This window comes from Blennius ocellaris, assembly GCF_963422515.1.
Source record: "Blennius ocellaris genome assembly, chromosome: 14".
Classification (NCBI taxonomy): Eukaryota; Metazoa; Chordata; class Actinopteri; order Blenniiformes; family Blenniidae; genus Blennius; species Blennius ocellaris.
In genome coordinates this window covers 25048715-25064261 of record NC_137663.1, presented here as the reverse complement: position 1 = coordinate 25064261, position 15547 = coordinate 25048715, and the positions used below count along the sequence as shown (strand labels likewise).

General features: G+C 47.8%; 1 protein-coding gene across 2 annotated transcripts; it reads left to right on the top strand.

Moving 5' to 3' along the window:
• Nucleotides 1–75: 75 nt before the first annotated feature.
• Nucleotides 76–15353, top strand: c2cd2 (C2 calcium dependent domain containing 2). 2 transcript variants are annotated; one of them, XM_080509281.1, is made up of 14 exons: nt 76–597; nt 743–838; nt 2904–3023; nt 6372–6473; nt 7172–7294; nt 8339–8447; nt 10055–10163; nt 11040–11104; nt 11211–11326; nt 11429–11591; nt 12099–12340; nt 13327–13636; nt 13760–13796; nt 14801–15353. In XM_080509281.1, the coding sequence occupies exons 1-14, from the start codon at nt 310–312 to the stop codon at nt 14967–14969; spliced, it is 2049 nt and encodes a 682-aa protein (XP_080365407.1). In that variant the 5' UTR covers nt 76–309; the 3' UTR covers nt 14970–15353. The 2 variants fall into 2 exon arrangements, with proteins under 2 accessions (XP_080365407.1, XP_080365406.1); XM_080509280.1 differs by lacking the exon at nt 13760–13796.
• Nucleotides 15354–15547: the final 194 nt, after the last annotated feature.

Here is a 15547-nt window from a genome sequence, read left to right as displayed (position 1 = left end):
AGGCACATCCATTAGGAGGAGGAGGAGGAGGAGGAGGAGGAGGAGGAGTGTGTGCTCTACTGCAGGTTTATTTATTAAGAGGAGGAGTAAATACCTGCAGGTTTATTTCTCCCCACGGACTCTTAAACTTCTCTTCTGTGACTTTTTTTGGGTGTTTTTTTTAATAAATCGAGACTTGCTGCGCCGCCGCGGCGGCAGCATGGACGACAACACACCGATCACAAGTGGCCGGTCGCCTTGATTTTTCCTTTTTAACTATGAGGCTTCCTGGTAGTTTCTCGGATCAGGCGCGCTGAGCAAAAAAAAAGGATGTCCGACCCGGAAAGTTCCAGCTCGTACCTCGGCGTGGACGACCCGCAGTGGCTGTGCATGGTCACGCTGTTCGTGGCGTCCCTGGTCACTCTCCTACTGTACTTCGTACAGTACTTCCAGCACCGGCTGCTGGGGAGCGACCGCGGGGTTGACGCCGGGGTCGATGCCGGGGAGGAGGAGGAAGCGGCAGCCCTGCTGGGATGGGCGCTGTCACTGGAGAGCTGGAGGAGTCGGTGGAGGGCAGCCTGGTGCCGGGCTCTGAACGACGAGGCCAGGAGACGAGGGGTAACTCGCCTTGATTTGCACGATGTACCTTATACCTTCTCCAGTGTCGAGACACTGGGAGACCCTTGTTGCTCTGCACCACACCTGCTTCGGGACAGATGTGCACCCTCATTGCTCATCCAAAGTGTGTCTTCTCCTTCACTAGGGTGCAGTTGTGTTGTCATTTGAGGAGGATGGCCTCCAGGCTTCAGCCCTCACAGTCGGCCAAGTGTCCGGCTTCCAGAAGTCTGCCAGGAACAAGGTACAGATGGAACCTCCTTATCCAGAAATGCATATTGCACTCTTTTTTTTTTGTTTTTGTTTTTTTAATAATGGTCGTTCCTCTTTCTGGGTAAATGCCTTTATTCCTGGAAAGTGTCGTGACCTTAAATTTCCAGCCGGAATTATCATCAGGAAACATGTACAGTGTGGCGGTGTCGTCTTTTGGTTCTGCATCCAGTGCTGCACTTGTTTCACCCTGCAGCAGACACACACACACACACACACACACACACACACACACACACACACACACACACACACACACACACACACACACACACACACACACACACACACACACACACACACACACACACACACACACACACTCACTCTCTGACTCATCCCCAGTCCAGATTTGGTACAGATATTCCTCCTGTTAATTGAGATATGTCAAAGTAATCGGCTTGGTTTAAGCTTGTAAAATGCACCATGAGTCAATATTTTTACCTAAATATCATCTATAAAACATTGATCCTGCCTTTATCACCCATAGAAACTGCTTCCTGAAGTGTGTGAACGGCGCTGGGAGGGTTTCTGTCCTCTTTTTGTATTCGTTTGTTTATTTATTTTTATTTCAGGGGTCAGATAGGGATAGATTGATCGGCATGTGGCCGGCCTGGTTGGCTTTGTGGCGCTCTCAATGCACACTCAGCCCTTTCTTTGTCAGCGTCATGATATGGAGCGAAATACCAGGTGCTCTGTTGTTGAATCTGCTGGGAGTTTGATGAACAGAGGCTTATTTTTGCCCGTCATCCTCTCTCTCTCTCTCTGTGTGTGTGTGTGTGTGTGTGTGTGTGTGTGTGTGTGTGTGTGTGTGTGTGTGTGTGTGTGTGTGTGTGTGTGTGTGTGTGTGTGTGTGTGTGTGTGTGTGTGTGTGTGTGTGTGTGTGTGTGTGTGTGTGTGTGTGTGTGTGTGTGTGTGTGTGTGTGTGTGTGTGTGTGTGTGTGTGCGTTTTTAAGAAGCTTACATAGCTGTCAAGCTCAGCACTAAGGAGGAGCGAGCCGGCCGACAGGAATGCACCAGCAAACTATGTTTACATTCAGCTTTCCACTTATAGTGAGCTGCTGCCGTGCCGGTTTTAAACACACACTGCCCTGGAGTAAACACGCTTCCATTACGGGGACACTTTCAATTCCTACAGTCTGTCCCCGCAAAAAAGGGTGACTTATTGTAGTCTCACAGACGATAGAATATGCTTATAATAACTGTCAGACGGTTTTCATTTTATTGTGAAACCCTGTTTAAGCCAAGAGCGTAAAGTGTCTAGTCGTAATGCAAATATTTAGCGTGACGCAAGTTCAAGTCCAGACGTCTTTGTTTCACCTTTTCGTGGGAATTTCTCCGTCGCTGTAATTCACACAGGCGACGCCTGCCAAGCAGCGATAAAGTGATCGTAACGCGTTTAAAGCGTGAATCTTTAACAAAGAGACAGTAAATGTCATGAGATCATACTGAGTCAACTGCCTATTTTCTACCACATTTAGAAAAAAAACATTTCCTTGTTGTTGTTTTTTTCCCCCAAAAGCATGTTGAAACAAATCCAAGGCTCCAAAGACACTAATTTACTTCTTGTTTTTCCAAAATCAACCTCTTGAGTAGTCGTGAAACAGAAAGTAAACGGCTCAAACATGAGTAACGGCAGGTGCTCAACTTTCCAGAGTTTAAAAACATCAGACTGGATCATTTTAAGGGACTTTTGAGGCCTAAAAGATTTTCTGCTGAGCGTTAATAGTAATATTAAACATGCAAATAGGAAGTATTAACGTGTGGGAGAAGAACTGAAGACTGGAGCTTCAAGATCTCGGTAGTTTGTTCTGCTTGAGGCCAAAAATTCTGTTTATTCATTGTTATTGATGCATAACATTAAACTGAAGGTGATAAACTCTACTTTTCCTTTCTGTTTCTCTTATTTTTATATGAACTTAAATAACTGAGTTTCACAGAGATGCCATCATACTGTTTTGTTTTGGGTTTTTTTTCTCTTTTCTTCACATTATCGGTTCGTTTACGTCACACACTCGTCTCTCTGTCCCCCCCTACAGGTGGCTCGCTGCAGTGTGGTCGGCGAGGAGCTCCGGTTCTCCGTCAGCGTGGCCCCGACGGCGGCGCCGACCGCAGATCCCTGTAAATACACCGTGCGCGTCGCCCCACTGGAGCTGCAGGTAAAAAAAACAAAAAAAAAGGCTCCCCTGCTGGTCGGAGTGGCGTCTCTTTGGAAGACGTGGCCGTTTGGGGTTTTTATTGGACGTGATTATGCTGCTCGCCGCTGGACGGAATAGTTGGAATATCTTTTGTGCGCTTGGCAAACGTCCCAAAGGCCTCATTAACATCCCCGTCAGGCTCGTTTCCAGGAAGGCGGTCAGGTTTGTGGACATTCGCATCAGTCCCCGGGGGGGGGGGGGGGGGGGCTGCCCCACGGAGGATTGATGAAACGATGCAATTATGACACGAATGGCTTCTGGATCCTCGGGCCTACCTGGAAATTAGACTTGTTTATTTACTCTAGCCTGCTCACTGCACTCATTTGGAAACTGAAATGTGCTGCTGGAGCGTTCCCAGGTTGCCCAACACTCCGTCCCACCTGGAGTTTACTGTGAAATTCGCAGGAAGCTCTCGATCGGGGGTGTCGAACCGATTCCAGTTCTCAGGCAACAGTCCAAGTTCATCCCGAGAGGGCCAGACTGGTGAATCTGTGCCAGAGTAACCTTAAAATTCAAACTTGAACGTTTTGTACTTGTCGTGCCGCAGAGTGTACGTGAGGAAAATGTCTTATATTTCAACGAAAACCGAAGAATCGGTACCACAGTCTCACCATAAAGCCAATTTTTATGAGACTTTCTGCTGTAAATTCCAGTGAAACGTCTCCTGCAGCTGCTGCATTTTACAAACTCACCATGACGGCGTGGCTTTGAGGCTGATGCTCGTTCGCTATCTTTCATGGCGGCGTCATTCATTATCTCAGTGTCGTATCGGCTACTTTAAAACAATTTTACAATTTCCTTGGTGGCGGATTGGAACCTCTTGCGGGCCGGTGTTGGCCCGCGGGCCTCATGTTTGCCGCCCCTGATGATTGATTGCTTACGTTAAATTGTGGTCAGGTTTAATCTCGCTCTCGGGCTCCAGCGTCAAACCTTGGACGCGGCGGGCTATATGAGCTAACCCAATTGTATTTAGGCTATTTTTAAACCTCTAAGGTGCTTGTCACCTCCCTGAGCTCATTGTGCCATAAATGCAACCCCAGTTCCAGGGCCAGGAGGCTGAAGTCAGGATTAGGCGAAAGGGGGGGGGGGGGGGTGCTTTTTGTTTTGGTTGTGGATCAGTCCGACATGAAGGAAGCCTCTTTGTCTCAGTTTCACTCTCTCCGTTTGAGCCCTGGGTCTGGAAAAGTCAAGGGGGGGGGGGGGGGGGGGGGCCTTTTCAAATCCTGCCGGCTTTGTGAGCGGCGTCCCGGCTGGAACCCTCCCGGCCGCTCGCGAGCGGAGCGGGAGCGGCAGCGCCGCGGGCATTTACACAATGCAAACAGGCGATAATACGACGAGCACACAGAGGTGTGCCGCCGTGTGTACTTTGTCTCCCGACGCAGCACGTGACCGAGGGACAGTCGTGACACTCGGGCGACACGTGTCCTCTCCCCGGTCTCCCTCGCTCCGAAACGCAAACGCCCGGTTTGCGCGTCGCCATTAAAACTTGAACCTCCCTGCGTAAACTAAGCCCGGCCTTATCGGCGGAGGCTGTGATGCTCTTCCAGGTCCGTCCAAGGCGCTGCTCTCGCTATCTGACGAGGCTTTTGTTTGGCATCACAGAGGCGCCTGTTCAGTCTCGGGTGTTGGAATCCAAGACATGCCGGGGCAGGATGGCCCCGCTCACTTCTCTCTCCTCTCTCTCCTCTCTCCGCCGGCACCGAGGCTCTGATTGTTCTGCGTGACTGTTCAACAAAAATAAGCAAATCAGGGGTCATATTAGTGATGGATTCTACATAAAAAGCCGTCAGATTTGCACGTTGCCTACGTCCAGGTGTTCGAGTCGACGTCACTCAGTTTTTCATATCTTACTTTTACATCGATGTGGTTCGTTCGTAAAGATGAATTACCAGCCACAGGTGTTCAACTATGACTCACCAATGAGCTCCGTGGCCTGTGTCGTTTTCAGAAACATACACTTTCGGTGGCTCTGAGCATCGTTGTCGTGGAAACAAAACACCCAAAACACATGCAGGTGGTCAAACTCAAGCAAGTTTTCTTGAACTTTGAACACAAACTCGCTCTTCCACCCACTTTAGAACCAGACATTTAAGCTAAACAGCTTTCCGCTGTTTTTTTTTTCTCCTGGAAATGGGTTTGAGACGTGACGGTGATGTCGTCTTGTATTGGAGGTGTGATGTTTACCTCCTCATGCAGCGCAGCGGCTCTCAGAAACAAGCGCGACGTGCTGGATGTGAGTCAGACGCCTGAAAACATCGACGGTGTGCTTTTGAAGAGAAACATCCAGGATGTGCAGGTTGTGGCTGACAAACTGTTTAAACATTATAAAATGCTTGGATCGGTGAGGCTGACGTATGACGGGAGGAGCAGGAGGGAAGCTGTTTAATAAAACTGTCGGACACGTCAACACCAGAGAGAGAGAGAGAGAGAGAGAGAGAGAGAGAGAGAGAGACTTAAAATCAGCATTGGTTTGTTTTCCCAACAATCGGCTGCGTGTCATGAATTACCTTCGTTGGCCGACGATTATTACAAATCTTGCTGCACGTTTCACGACGACGTCTTCCCGTCGCCGAGCGCCGCCGCTGATTCAGCTGCTGACCGTTTGTGGTTCACTGCTGACGACGTGGTTCTTCTCAACTAATGTACGAGAGACACTTTCTGCCAAAGTCCAAAAGTTCTAAAGTCACCGGTAATCCAAACAAATAGCCCCCTCCAGAAAAGTTTACGCTTTGGACTTTGATTGAAAAATCCTCTTTAAGGATTCATGAGGATTAAAGCAGCTAAACGGATGAAAAAGTCTGCAGTAAACAATCATTTATACATTTTTTATCCTGAAATACACTGTAAAATAGTAAATTTAAAGTTTTATTTGGTACAAATGTGCTCAACACGACCATAATCCTACCCGTAACGCCGATAATGTATTAATTGTTCCTACTCGGCCTTCGATCTGCGGCGTCCGGAGACAACGGGAGAGTTTTTGACATCGATGTGCAGAAGTGGCAGTCGGCTTCTCGTCCACCGGACACAATCACAAAACCTGGTGTTTGACGCATCTGCCTATTTCTCGGGCAAAAAGTCTGTCTTGCATTCAGACCATTGGGGGATTTAAAGTCCTTTTAGCATAAACGTGTCGTTCCACGAAGCCCAGAACGAATCACACTTGCAAATCAGGCTGCGACCTGCAACAGAAGCCCAGGAGAAGAATGTGTTTGGGACGTCTGATATCATCAATCGTGACAGTTTGAGCTTGAACAGTCGAGGTTACAGAAGCATTTTGAGTAATGTTGTGTTTGTTGTGTTCCTCAGCTTCACCTACGCATGCAAGAGGCCGGGGACGAGGTCCAGGTGAGCTGGGACGCGTCTCAGCTGGAGGCGGGGCGACTGCAGGTGACGCCCGCCTCCGCCCAGGTAAACCTCCGAGTCGCTTCGTCTCCGTCTTTTATTGTGAAGTGACGTGGGCGTCGACGTAACCTGCAAAGGAAATGAAGGCCTGTGTGTGTGTGTGTGTGTGGGGTTACTTGTTTTAAAAGAACCTTTGTGAAACTTGTTCTAATTGAAGAGCCACACGAAGCCCAATTTCACCAAATAGTTCCTTTAGATTGAAACTTGAAAGTATTTTTATTTCTTGTGTCTCGCAGTATACGTGATGGAAAAAAGTCAAAACACGAAGTTTAATGAAACCTTCTGGAATGTCCAGAAAACCTCTCCTCTTAAGAAATCTGTTCAATACAATCAGTGTTTTCTTTTTAAATTTTCACAATGGACTTGTTGGCTTGACGGCCGGTTTAAAGCCTGTTGCGGGCCGGTTCTGGCCCACGGGCCTCATGTTTGACACTGAGATGCACGTATTTCTTACAACAAGGTCGTATTTGGGCTGTGGCGGTAAAATCATGCAAATGAAACATGCAAACTCCACACGACGCCGGCTGGTGACCAAGACGCCACAGCCCCTCCCCCCTCGGCAAATCATTAAAAAAATTACATTCAAATAGGCCGATTTGTTTGGTTTCAGACTTGATTAAAGTGACATTTCTCCGAGTCGCGTTTGTCCGTTTGAACACAATAAGCGTTGAGCGTGACCCGTCTGTCTGCTGCGACCCCCCCAGGACCGCCCCGGCGCCGGCGCCTGCGGCGTTGCCGCCGTGAAGGAGGAGCTGAGGCGGCTGTTCTGCGCCAGTCGTCCATCGGTGCTGCTGAGCTGCCGGCCCGCTCAGCCCTCAGAGGTCAAGGTGAGAGCGGAGGTCACCAGACTGCAAAACAAACACGAGTGTGGCAGGAAATGGGGATCAGCAAAAATCAATAAACTCGCCTGCATTAGGATGAGATGGAAGCGTATCGATGTGTAGAGGTTGATCATAAAAGGCACCAAGAGTCAGATTATCGTCGGCTCCCGGCAGTTTTTCCATCTACAATCACTCCTAAAGTATTTTAAATATCGTCTTTCTAGTTCAGCTCCATGTATTTGGTGTTTATATCGTAAACATGCAGATATTCCCTTCATACAACACAGTTTCTTATTGCCGTCATGAGTTTAAGATTGAATTCCAGTTTGTTAAAGAAAACATCCGGCAGGTTTTCTTCTTTTTTAAATTTTTTTGGAAACTTCAGGTTTCACGTGATGCAAAGACGTTCGTTTAAATGTTTACAGATGCTTCTCAGAAGTCAACAGTTTTATCTCCTGGAGTCTGTTTGCAAAGGATTTGACATAATTGAGCACCGACGGGACATTTACACCTTTTTAAAGTGAAAACACTTTTTTTCAGCTTCACTGAAAATGCAATTTACAAAAAACAAAACGCGTTGTGGCCACACATGGTTTGTTTAAAGCTTTATTTCCTATGAGCATTTCTCTCCTTACACTGTTTTTAACTCACACTGCAAAGATTAAAGCGTCTACCATCCATTATCCGCCACAAAACCCCGAACGTCAGGCTGCTGGAGTCGTTCTAAGACGCTGCGTTGTTCCTTCCTCTCGGTCAGCAGAGTGAGAAGATCCACCAAAAAAATCGGCAAGAATTCGAGCCGCTGTTCAAAGTCAAAGAGCTTGTAATTGTAATTTCTGCTGTGAATTCCGTCCGGGACGGTCTTGTGATGTGAATCATCCGAGGTCAAGGTTTAACACAAGAGGACTTCTTGTCTGCAGGCTCGTCCTGCGTCAGTTAAAACTGCTGTGTCGTCATGGCGAAACGCTACAGAAACGAAGGGACGCCGCACAACTCTGACCCCAAAATGTCGAAAACGTGCCTCGATCGTTGTTTGAATCCTCCCAACAGGAGCTCCACAGCAGAGTGGTGTCGCCGCCGAAGCCCCCCCGCGCCCACGACTGGAAGCTGCTGGTGAAAAACATCCGAGTCGCCCTCGGCCAGGAGGACGGAGCTGCAGGTCTGCAAAACGTCCACGTCTTCTCTTGTCCGCCTCGTCTGATGAGGCCGTTTCTCCTGCGGAATGGAAAAAATGGGTGTGCGTGGAGATCTGTGGTGGAGTGTGTCTGTCCCCGGGAAGGTCTCGGACCCTGTTTACACGTACGATGTTAAAGTGACGGCACTAAAAAAAAACGTTGGCGCGTGAGAACCGGGGCCGTAGTGACTCGTTGTTCTGCACACGTGCGAAGAGAGCGAGAGCGATGTTTTTTTTTTAGGTTTACAAGTTTCCCTGTTGTTTGGAGAAACTGGAGAAATACGTATGATGATAATACTCATTACTAACACTTGCCTCATGTTCAGTGTTTACCTGTTGAGATATAAAGTAATTCGGTGAATCATCTTTTTTTTTTGCTCCGGCGCGAATCGCTCACTTTATTTACTTCACCTTGCCTTTTTTATTTATTTATTAATTTTTTTGGGTTCAGGGTTTTGGATCAGAGCGAGGTTTTCCTCCAGAGTGTCGTGACTCTCGACATTCTGCTAGTTTTATATTCGTATAGCAGAGTGAAACCTCTGCAGCACGGTGACGTCGGGCGGTGGCCGGGGGGGGGGGTTTGGCCCCACGGCGACGTCTGCGACCTTCACGTCACCCACAACCACGTTGTTTGGGTCGAATCCTGCTGAGTCATGATTCAGCAGCTGTCGGGAGACGGCAGACGTTCCCTTCTGCTGTCCTGCTTGAACACGTAGCGTCGCGCTGCCGAGACGTGACGCAGCAGTCGGGACGGACGTCTTCCTCCAGTAACGTGAGGAGCTGCTGTCCTGGTTGGACGTCTTGTGGGGGGGGCGGGGGTGGGGGGGGAACTCGGAGACTGACTAAACGAATCCACTAAAAGTAAAAAACAAAAGTGTCCGAGGCAAACTCCTCTGCAGTGCACGCCGATCTCCGTCCTCAAGCAAAACGTTTGCGTCATGCCCGTTGTCTGTCTTTTAATTTGAAATTCGGAGTCACTCACATTCACCTCCTACGGACTATCTAGACCAGGGGTGTCAAACTCATTTCAGTTGATCCACATCCAACCTGATCTGACCTCTGGGGGCCCAACAAGTCAAACATCACATATTAAACTGCAGATACGGACAAATGTCAAAGTCTTTCCTTCCTTTCATCCTTTTGCAAGAATTTGCCAGTTTATTCTGAAATATACATACTAAAGGAAATCATATATTATTATATTTGCAAAAAAAAAAAAAAAAAACCCTCAGTCACCTGTATCTGGATATCGTATTTATATTCAGGATTAAAACAATTTGTCATCATCTGGAAATTGTTTTGAGTTTGCGTGTCTAAAGCATAATTTCACATAAGTTGGACTCGTTTTATTGTGAAAGGTGTTGCGTTATGTGACCTCCACAGATGCATTAATGTCGGGGGTCAAATTCTGAGCAAGGGCGGTTTTGAATGTCATTTTTGCCTCGAATGCATCATTTTTATTTAACTGTGGGAGGAAACTGGAGTATTTATTGAAAAATCTGTGCAAAATGAAAACTAATGTCTCAGTTTGTTTTAATGAGCTTTTATAATCTCGCAGCTCTGACGGGTGAATGTGTCTGTGCCGCCTGCAGGCAGCCTGAACCCCCTGTGTGTCCTGCAGCTGGACGATCCTCCGCAGAAGTTCAACACTTGTGCGGTGAAGAGCAGCTCCAGTCCCGCCTGGGACCAGCCCTTCATCTTGTGGGTTTGACTGCAGTCGTCCTCGCTGCTCCTCACCCACATCACATTTTAATTCTCATTTCTGCACATGCATTTTCAGATTTTTTTTCATTTTGAATCTCACAGATTTGCTCCTCATCACTTATTGTCCATGAACATTGGCGGTGGAGTCTTGTTATATGAGTCAAAAAGCTTCTATAGTGCTGCTAACCACACCTGATCCACTCCAGTTACAGATTTAAACAATGATTAGTTAAAATGGCTCAAAATTCCCAGTAAGTTCACTCTTTTCGTTTCGTTTCCTCGTCGTCGTCGTCCTTCAGTGAAACTGAGGATTTGTCCGAACTCGCTTCTCTTCTTCAGAATGTAAAACACAAACGTCACCTTGTCGAGAGGAACAGTAGAAACTTTATAGCTGATTCATCAACGTGTTGAAACCTGGTCTGAACTTCTTCCTCTTCCTCTTCTTCGTCTTCTTCTTCCTCTTCGTCTTCTTCCTCCTCTTCGTCTTCTTCCTCCTCTTCCTCTTCTTCCTCCTCTTCCTCTTCGTCTTCTTCGTCCTCTTCGTCTTCTTCCTCCTCTTCCTCTTCTTCCTCCTCTTCCTCTTCGTCTTCTTCGTCCTATTCTTCGTCTTCGTCTTCTTCTTCCTCTTCGTCTTCTTCCTCCTCTTCCTCTTCCTCTTCTTCTTCCTCTTCCTCTTCTTCCTCTTGCCCTTCTCTTCCTCTTCATCCTCTTCTTCCTCTTCGGCTTCTTCTTTTCTTCCTGTTCTTCCTCCTGTTCTTCCTCTTGCTCTTTTTTCTTTTTCTTCTTTCTTCTTCTTCCTTCTTTTTTTCCTCTTCCTCCTCTTCTTCTTCTTCTTCCTCTTCTTCTTTTTCTTCCTCCTCCTCTTCTCCCCAGTGAACTGAACGGCCGATCAAAGGAGCTCAGTATCCAGGTGCTGAACGAGGGACGGCCCGCGGAGAGTAAGAGAAACCACAGAAACAGTTTGTCTGCCGCTGGCTTTCGTTTTGGTTCCGCGGCCAGTGACCGTCTCTCCTCACCCCCCTCCCCCTCCTCCCCCTCCCCCAGGCTCCCTGCTGGGCCGGGTGTCGGTGCCTTTTGATCTGGTGAAGAAGCAGCCCAACGGGCAGCAGACGCTAACGCTGGTGACCGAAGACGGAGTGACCGGATCGCTGACCACCGACGTAAAGCCCCCCCCCCCCCCCGGTCACTCCTTCTCCTACAGTATCTCCCCCCCCCCCCCCCCCCCTCCCCCCTCACGGGTGTGAACGTGTGGTGTTTTCCAGTTCACCTACCTGGAGCCCAGCGAGGTGAGGTCCTGGCAGCCCCCCACCCCGGCCTCCTGTAAGAAGGTGGAGATGGACCGCACCGTCATGCCCTGTGGCACCGTGGTCACCACCGTCACCGCCGTGAAGAGCAAGCCGGGCCGCCCGCTCCCGCTCAACCTAGGTAGCACACGTATGACGAGCAAGGTCACGACAGATCGGTAGATCAGGAAGCCGTGGTTTCTGTGTCGTCGCAGTTTCAGGATGAGTTCAACGCGTAATTTCAACCATTAACTGGAATTACATCAAGTAAAATGGCTAAAGGCTGTAAATAAGATCCTTCACGTTTACAGACCAGTTCATCTTTTAAGTACCAATATGCATTAAATTATATATAAAGGTTAACAGAGTTGATAGTTTTTTCTTCAAGCAGATGAATTTTTATACAAAGAACACACAATCTCTTTAACCATTAACACAAACACATTCAACCAGATACTGATGAGACGACACACAAACAAAAAATACACATTATTATGAAATGATGTCATGATGTGCATCTGAATGGATCTAGAGGAAGGAAAAGGAGGGAGTTTGATCTGAATTATGCTTAAAAAAAAAAGTAGTTTCAGATTTTATTTGCCTCGTGCAAAGCGTAAAGATGAAGCCCTCCCCCCCTCCCCCCCTCCAGATCCCGCCCAGAGGCCGCCGGTCGCCAAGCCCAAGCTGGCGGAGCGCCGCGTCTCGGAGCAGGGCGCCATGCTGAGCGGCACCGTCAGCAAGGCGCTGTCGTCCTCCGACACCGAGCTGCTGATGCTCAACGGGACGGACCCGGTGGCCGAGGCCGCCATCCGCCAGCTGCACCAGTCCGCCAAGCAGAAGCTCAAGTCCCCCGTGAAGAAGAGCACCATCATCATCTCGGGCATCGCCAAGGTAACGCGGGGCGACGCGTTTCTGGAAACAAAACACAATAGAACAATGGAATGTTCAGTGAATACATTTTGAATCTTTACTGCCCGGATGAAAAAGTTCCAGAAGCGTTTTGTGTTTTCCACATCAACCTGAAGACAAAAATAAATACAAAATAAGGGAATACAAGCTGCATTATTTATGGAGATTTCAGGGGATTTTCCACTAGAAGAGCAAAGTTAAGATGTAAAATAGATTGACATTTTTTTCATTTTATTTCATTCAAAAGTAATAATCAGTCTTAAATCTCTCTTTATCTAACAATCACTTCATATCAGACTTTTATTTTTTATTAAAGTTCAACTTTCTAATTATTTAGTTTTACACATACTTCTGAGTCCCAGGTTGTTTTTTTGTGTGCGTTTTTTGTGTCAGCGTCAAGTTCCTTGTGTAAATCACAATTATGATTTTTTTTTTTGTGTGAAGAAATAGAAATTTAAGGAGATTTTCGTAACGCATGAGGAAGAAAACATTAGTCACCAGCTTGTTTTAGTCTGAGTGTAGAAAGGTGAAGTAACCAGATCCAGTCACGTCATTCAGTAACAAAAAAAATATATATTTTAATATTATATATATTTATAGTTTATTTTCCTTGTATCTCATCTGTATATTTTGCTCCCCTTAGAAGTTATTATACTTTATTATGATTTTGTGATTTTTATCTTATTTTTTTAGTCCTTTTTTTTTTTAATCTACTTATTATTACTCTTACTGTAAATATTTTTGGTCCTTAGTGTTCTTGATAGTCATTGTATATAAGATTCCTCTATTCTTATCTAACTGTTTGCACATTTCTTGTCTTTCCTACTCATGAGTCCTTAAGAGCAGAATGTACAAAAAGTAAATTTCTCCATTGTGAGATCAATAAAGGCTTATCTTATCTTATCTTATGTTATTAGAATTAATTTTCTCCATTAGTTTAAACAAAAGTGTCCTGCTTCCGTCCCCAGACGCCGCTGTCTCAGGACGACGAGCTGGCTCTGATGGCGGGCTACGCCGCGGCGATGGACGCCTCCATGTCGGAAGGCGGCTCCTCTCAGGACGTGACCACGGTTGCCGTGGCGACGGGGAGCAGCAGCAGCAGCAATGGTGGCGTCGGTGGTGTTGGCGGCGGCCCCCCCCCGGACGGCTCGGAGCCGCGGGAGGGACCCGGCGGGGTCGGCCGGCCGCCTGCGGACTGGGAGAACCCGGGCGGCGAGGAGCTGGACCACACCTCCCTCTCCATGTGCGTGTCGGAGGCCAGCTGCAAGAAGAGGCGGGGTGAGGCTCCGCCCACTTTCCCGCGTTTCCATCGGTTTCTCTCTCCGTCTGCTGCTTCTCAGTGATGCTCTGTTGTTTTCTTCTCCTCCTCCTCCTCCTCTCTTCTCACTGTTTGGACTTTAGAGGAAAGCAGAGTTAAACACACACTAAGTCCTGATGAGTAAGTCACTCGTTAGTCGCCGGTAGAGGAATCGCTGCTCTGTGTCGTTTGTTCCCGTCGTAGACTAGATAAACATAAATCCTTCAATCAGCTCAATATTAGAGCTTTTAGTTTGTGATTGTGGAGATTAACGCAAGTAGATTACTAGTAGATTCTTCTGTCCGTCTGCAGGAATGATTAGTTTGTTTTCAGGACTTTAACTAACAGGAGGCAACGTTAGTTTGTTTTTAATGGTTTTACCAACTCTAATTCATTCAGAGCTTCTCTGTGTGTCTGTTTCATCAAGCTGCTGCCTTTCCTGCCAGGACTTTCTCCATTTCTCTATAAAATCAACAATGAACTACGGCACGATAATTCCAAACGTCTCAGAACTAATCAACAGGAGAATTTGGAGAAACGTGTTTAATATCAATATATCCCGAGTTTTTGGAGTTTATTACTTATTACCACTTATTACAACTTTTCTGAAACGCTGCCGCTGTGCATGCAAGCGTGAATAAATAATATGTCATGACTCAGCGTCCTCGTTCTCCTGGGACTTGGTAGTTTTATACTTTTCCTAGAATAACATTCCACCTTGGTCGTCTGTCCACTAGAATGTCTAATTACTTGACACTGTTAAGGTTTATAGTATGAGTGTGGTTTCTTTACCCCCAATTTGTTTTTAAAAAACAACAACACCGCCACCTTGTGGTCCAACAGGCTAACTCATTTGTTTTCAGTGACTTTTCTGTGTGAACGGACAAAGTTTTCAAAATGTTGGTCTCTCTCTCTCTCTCTCTCTCTCTCTCTCTCTCTCTCTCTGTGTCTCGGTCTCTCTCTCTCTGTGTCTCTGTCTCTGTGTGTCTCTGTCCCTCTTTCTGTGTCTCTCTCTCTGTCTCTTTCTCTCTGTGTCTCTGTCTCTCTTTCTGTGTCTCTCTCTGTCTCTCTCTGTGTGTCTGTCTCTCTCTCTCTCTCTCTGTCTCTGTCTCTCTCGCTGTCTCCCCCCCCCCCCCCCCCCACAGGCAGTTTCCTGCAGAAGAGCGCCAAGCTGTTCTTCCGCCGCCGCCACCAGCGCAAAGACCCGGGGATGAGCCAGTCGCACAACGACCTGGTGTACCTGGAGTCTCCGGCGGCGGTGGAGCGGGCCAGCCGGACCGCCACGCTCAGCCGCCTGCTCAGCCGCAGGAGTAAGAACAAGAGCCGGGCCAACGGCGCCGCCGCCGCCACGGGGGAGCCTCAGGCGTGACGCCCACCTCCTCCCCCGCCACCGCTCTGCTCTCCACCTCAGTCCCACAAACAAACAAACAAACGCCATCATCACCTCAAAGCTGCTCCGGCAAAACAAACCCCGCCCCCCCCCGCCAGCTTAACCTCCACCCACCCTGTGAAGGTGGAGCGGGCAGAGGTGGAGAGAGAGAGAGAGAGAGAGCTTCCTAAACCAAGCAGACTTTGTTTTGGCGTCCCGCTCCGGCCCGGCGTCACTTTGCATGTTTGTTTTTTTTATCCGATTTTATGCAGCATTTTTGAAATCGTTAAAGTGCTTTTAAGGCCTTTGAAGTGGGCCGCCGCTCTTTACCTCAGCGAGGGAGGGGGTGGAGGAAGGGGGGGGGGGGTGTAGGCCGGGACCAAAGAAGAAGAAGAAGAGAAGCAGAGTGTTTGTATGATTTGCACACTTTCAGCAGCTTTTGTCGCGACGACGGGAGCTCCTCCGGTGACGGAGGCTCTTCTGCACCTAAAGGGAGACGAATTAACACGACTACTCTTTGACA

Excerpts from the sequence above, each read along its gene's own strand:
- c2cd2 (XM_080509280.1), top strand. The coding sequence starts at position 310 with ATGTCCGACCCGGAAAGTTCCAGCTCGTACCTCGGCGTGGACGACCCG. Across the intron at positions 598-742 it reads ACGAGGCCAGGAGACGAGGG|GGTGCAGTTGTGTTGTCATT; the intron begins GTAACTCGCCTT and ends CTCCTTCACTAG. Across the intron at positions 11,327-11,428 it reads CCGGATCGCTGACCACCGAC|TTCACCTACCTGGAGCCCAG; the intron begins GTAAAGCCCCCC and ends GGTGTTTTCCAG.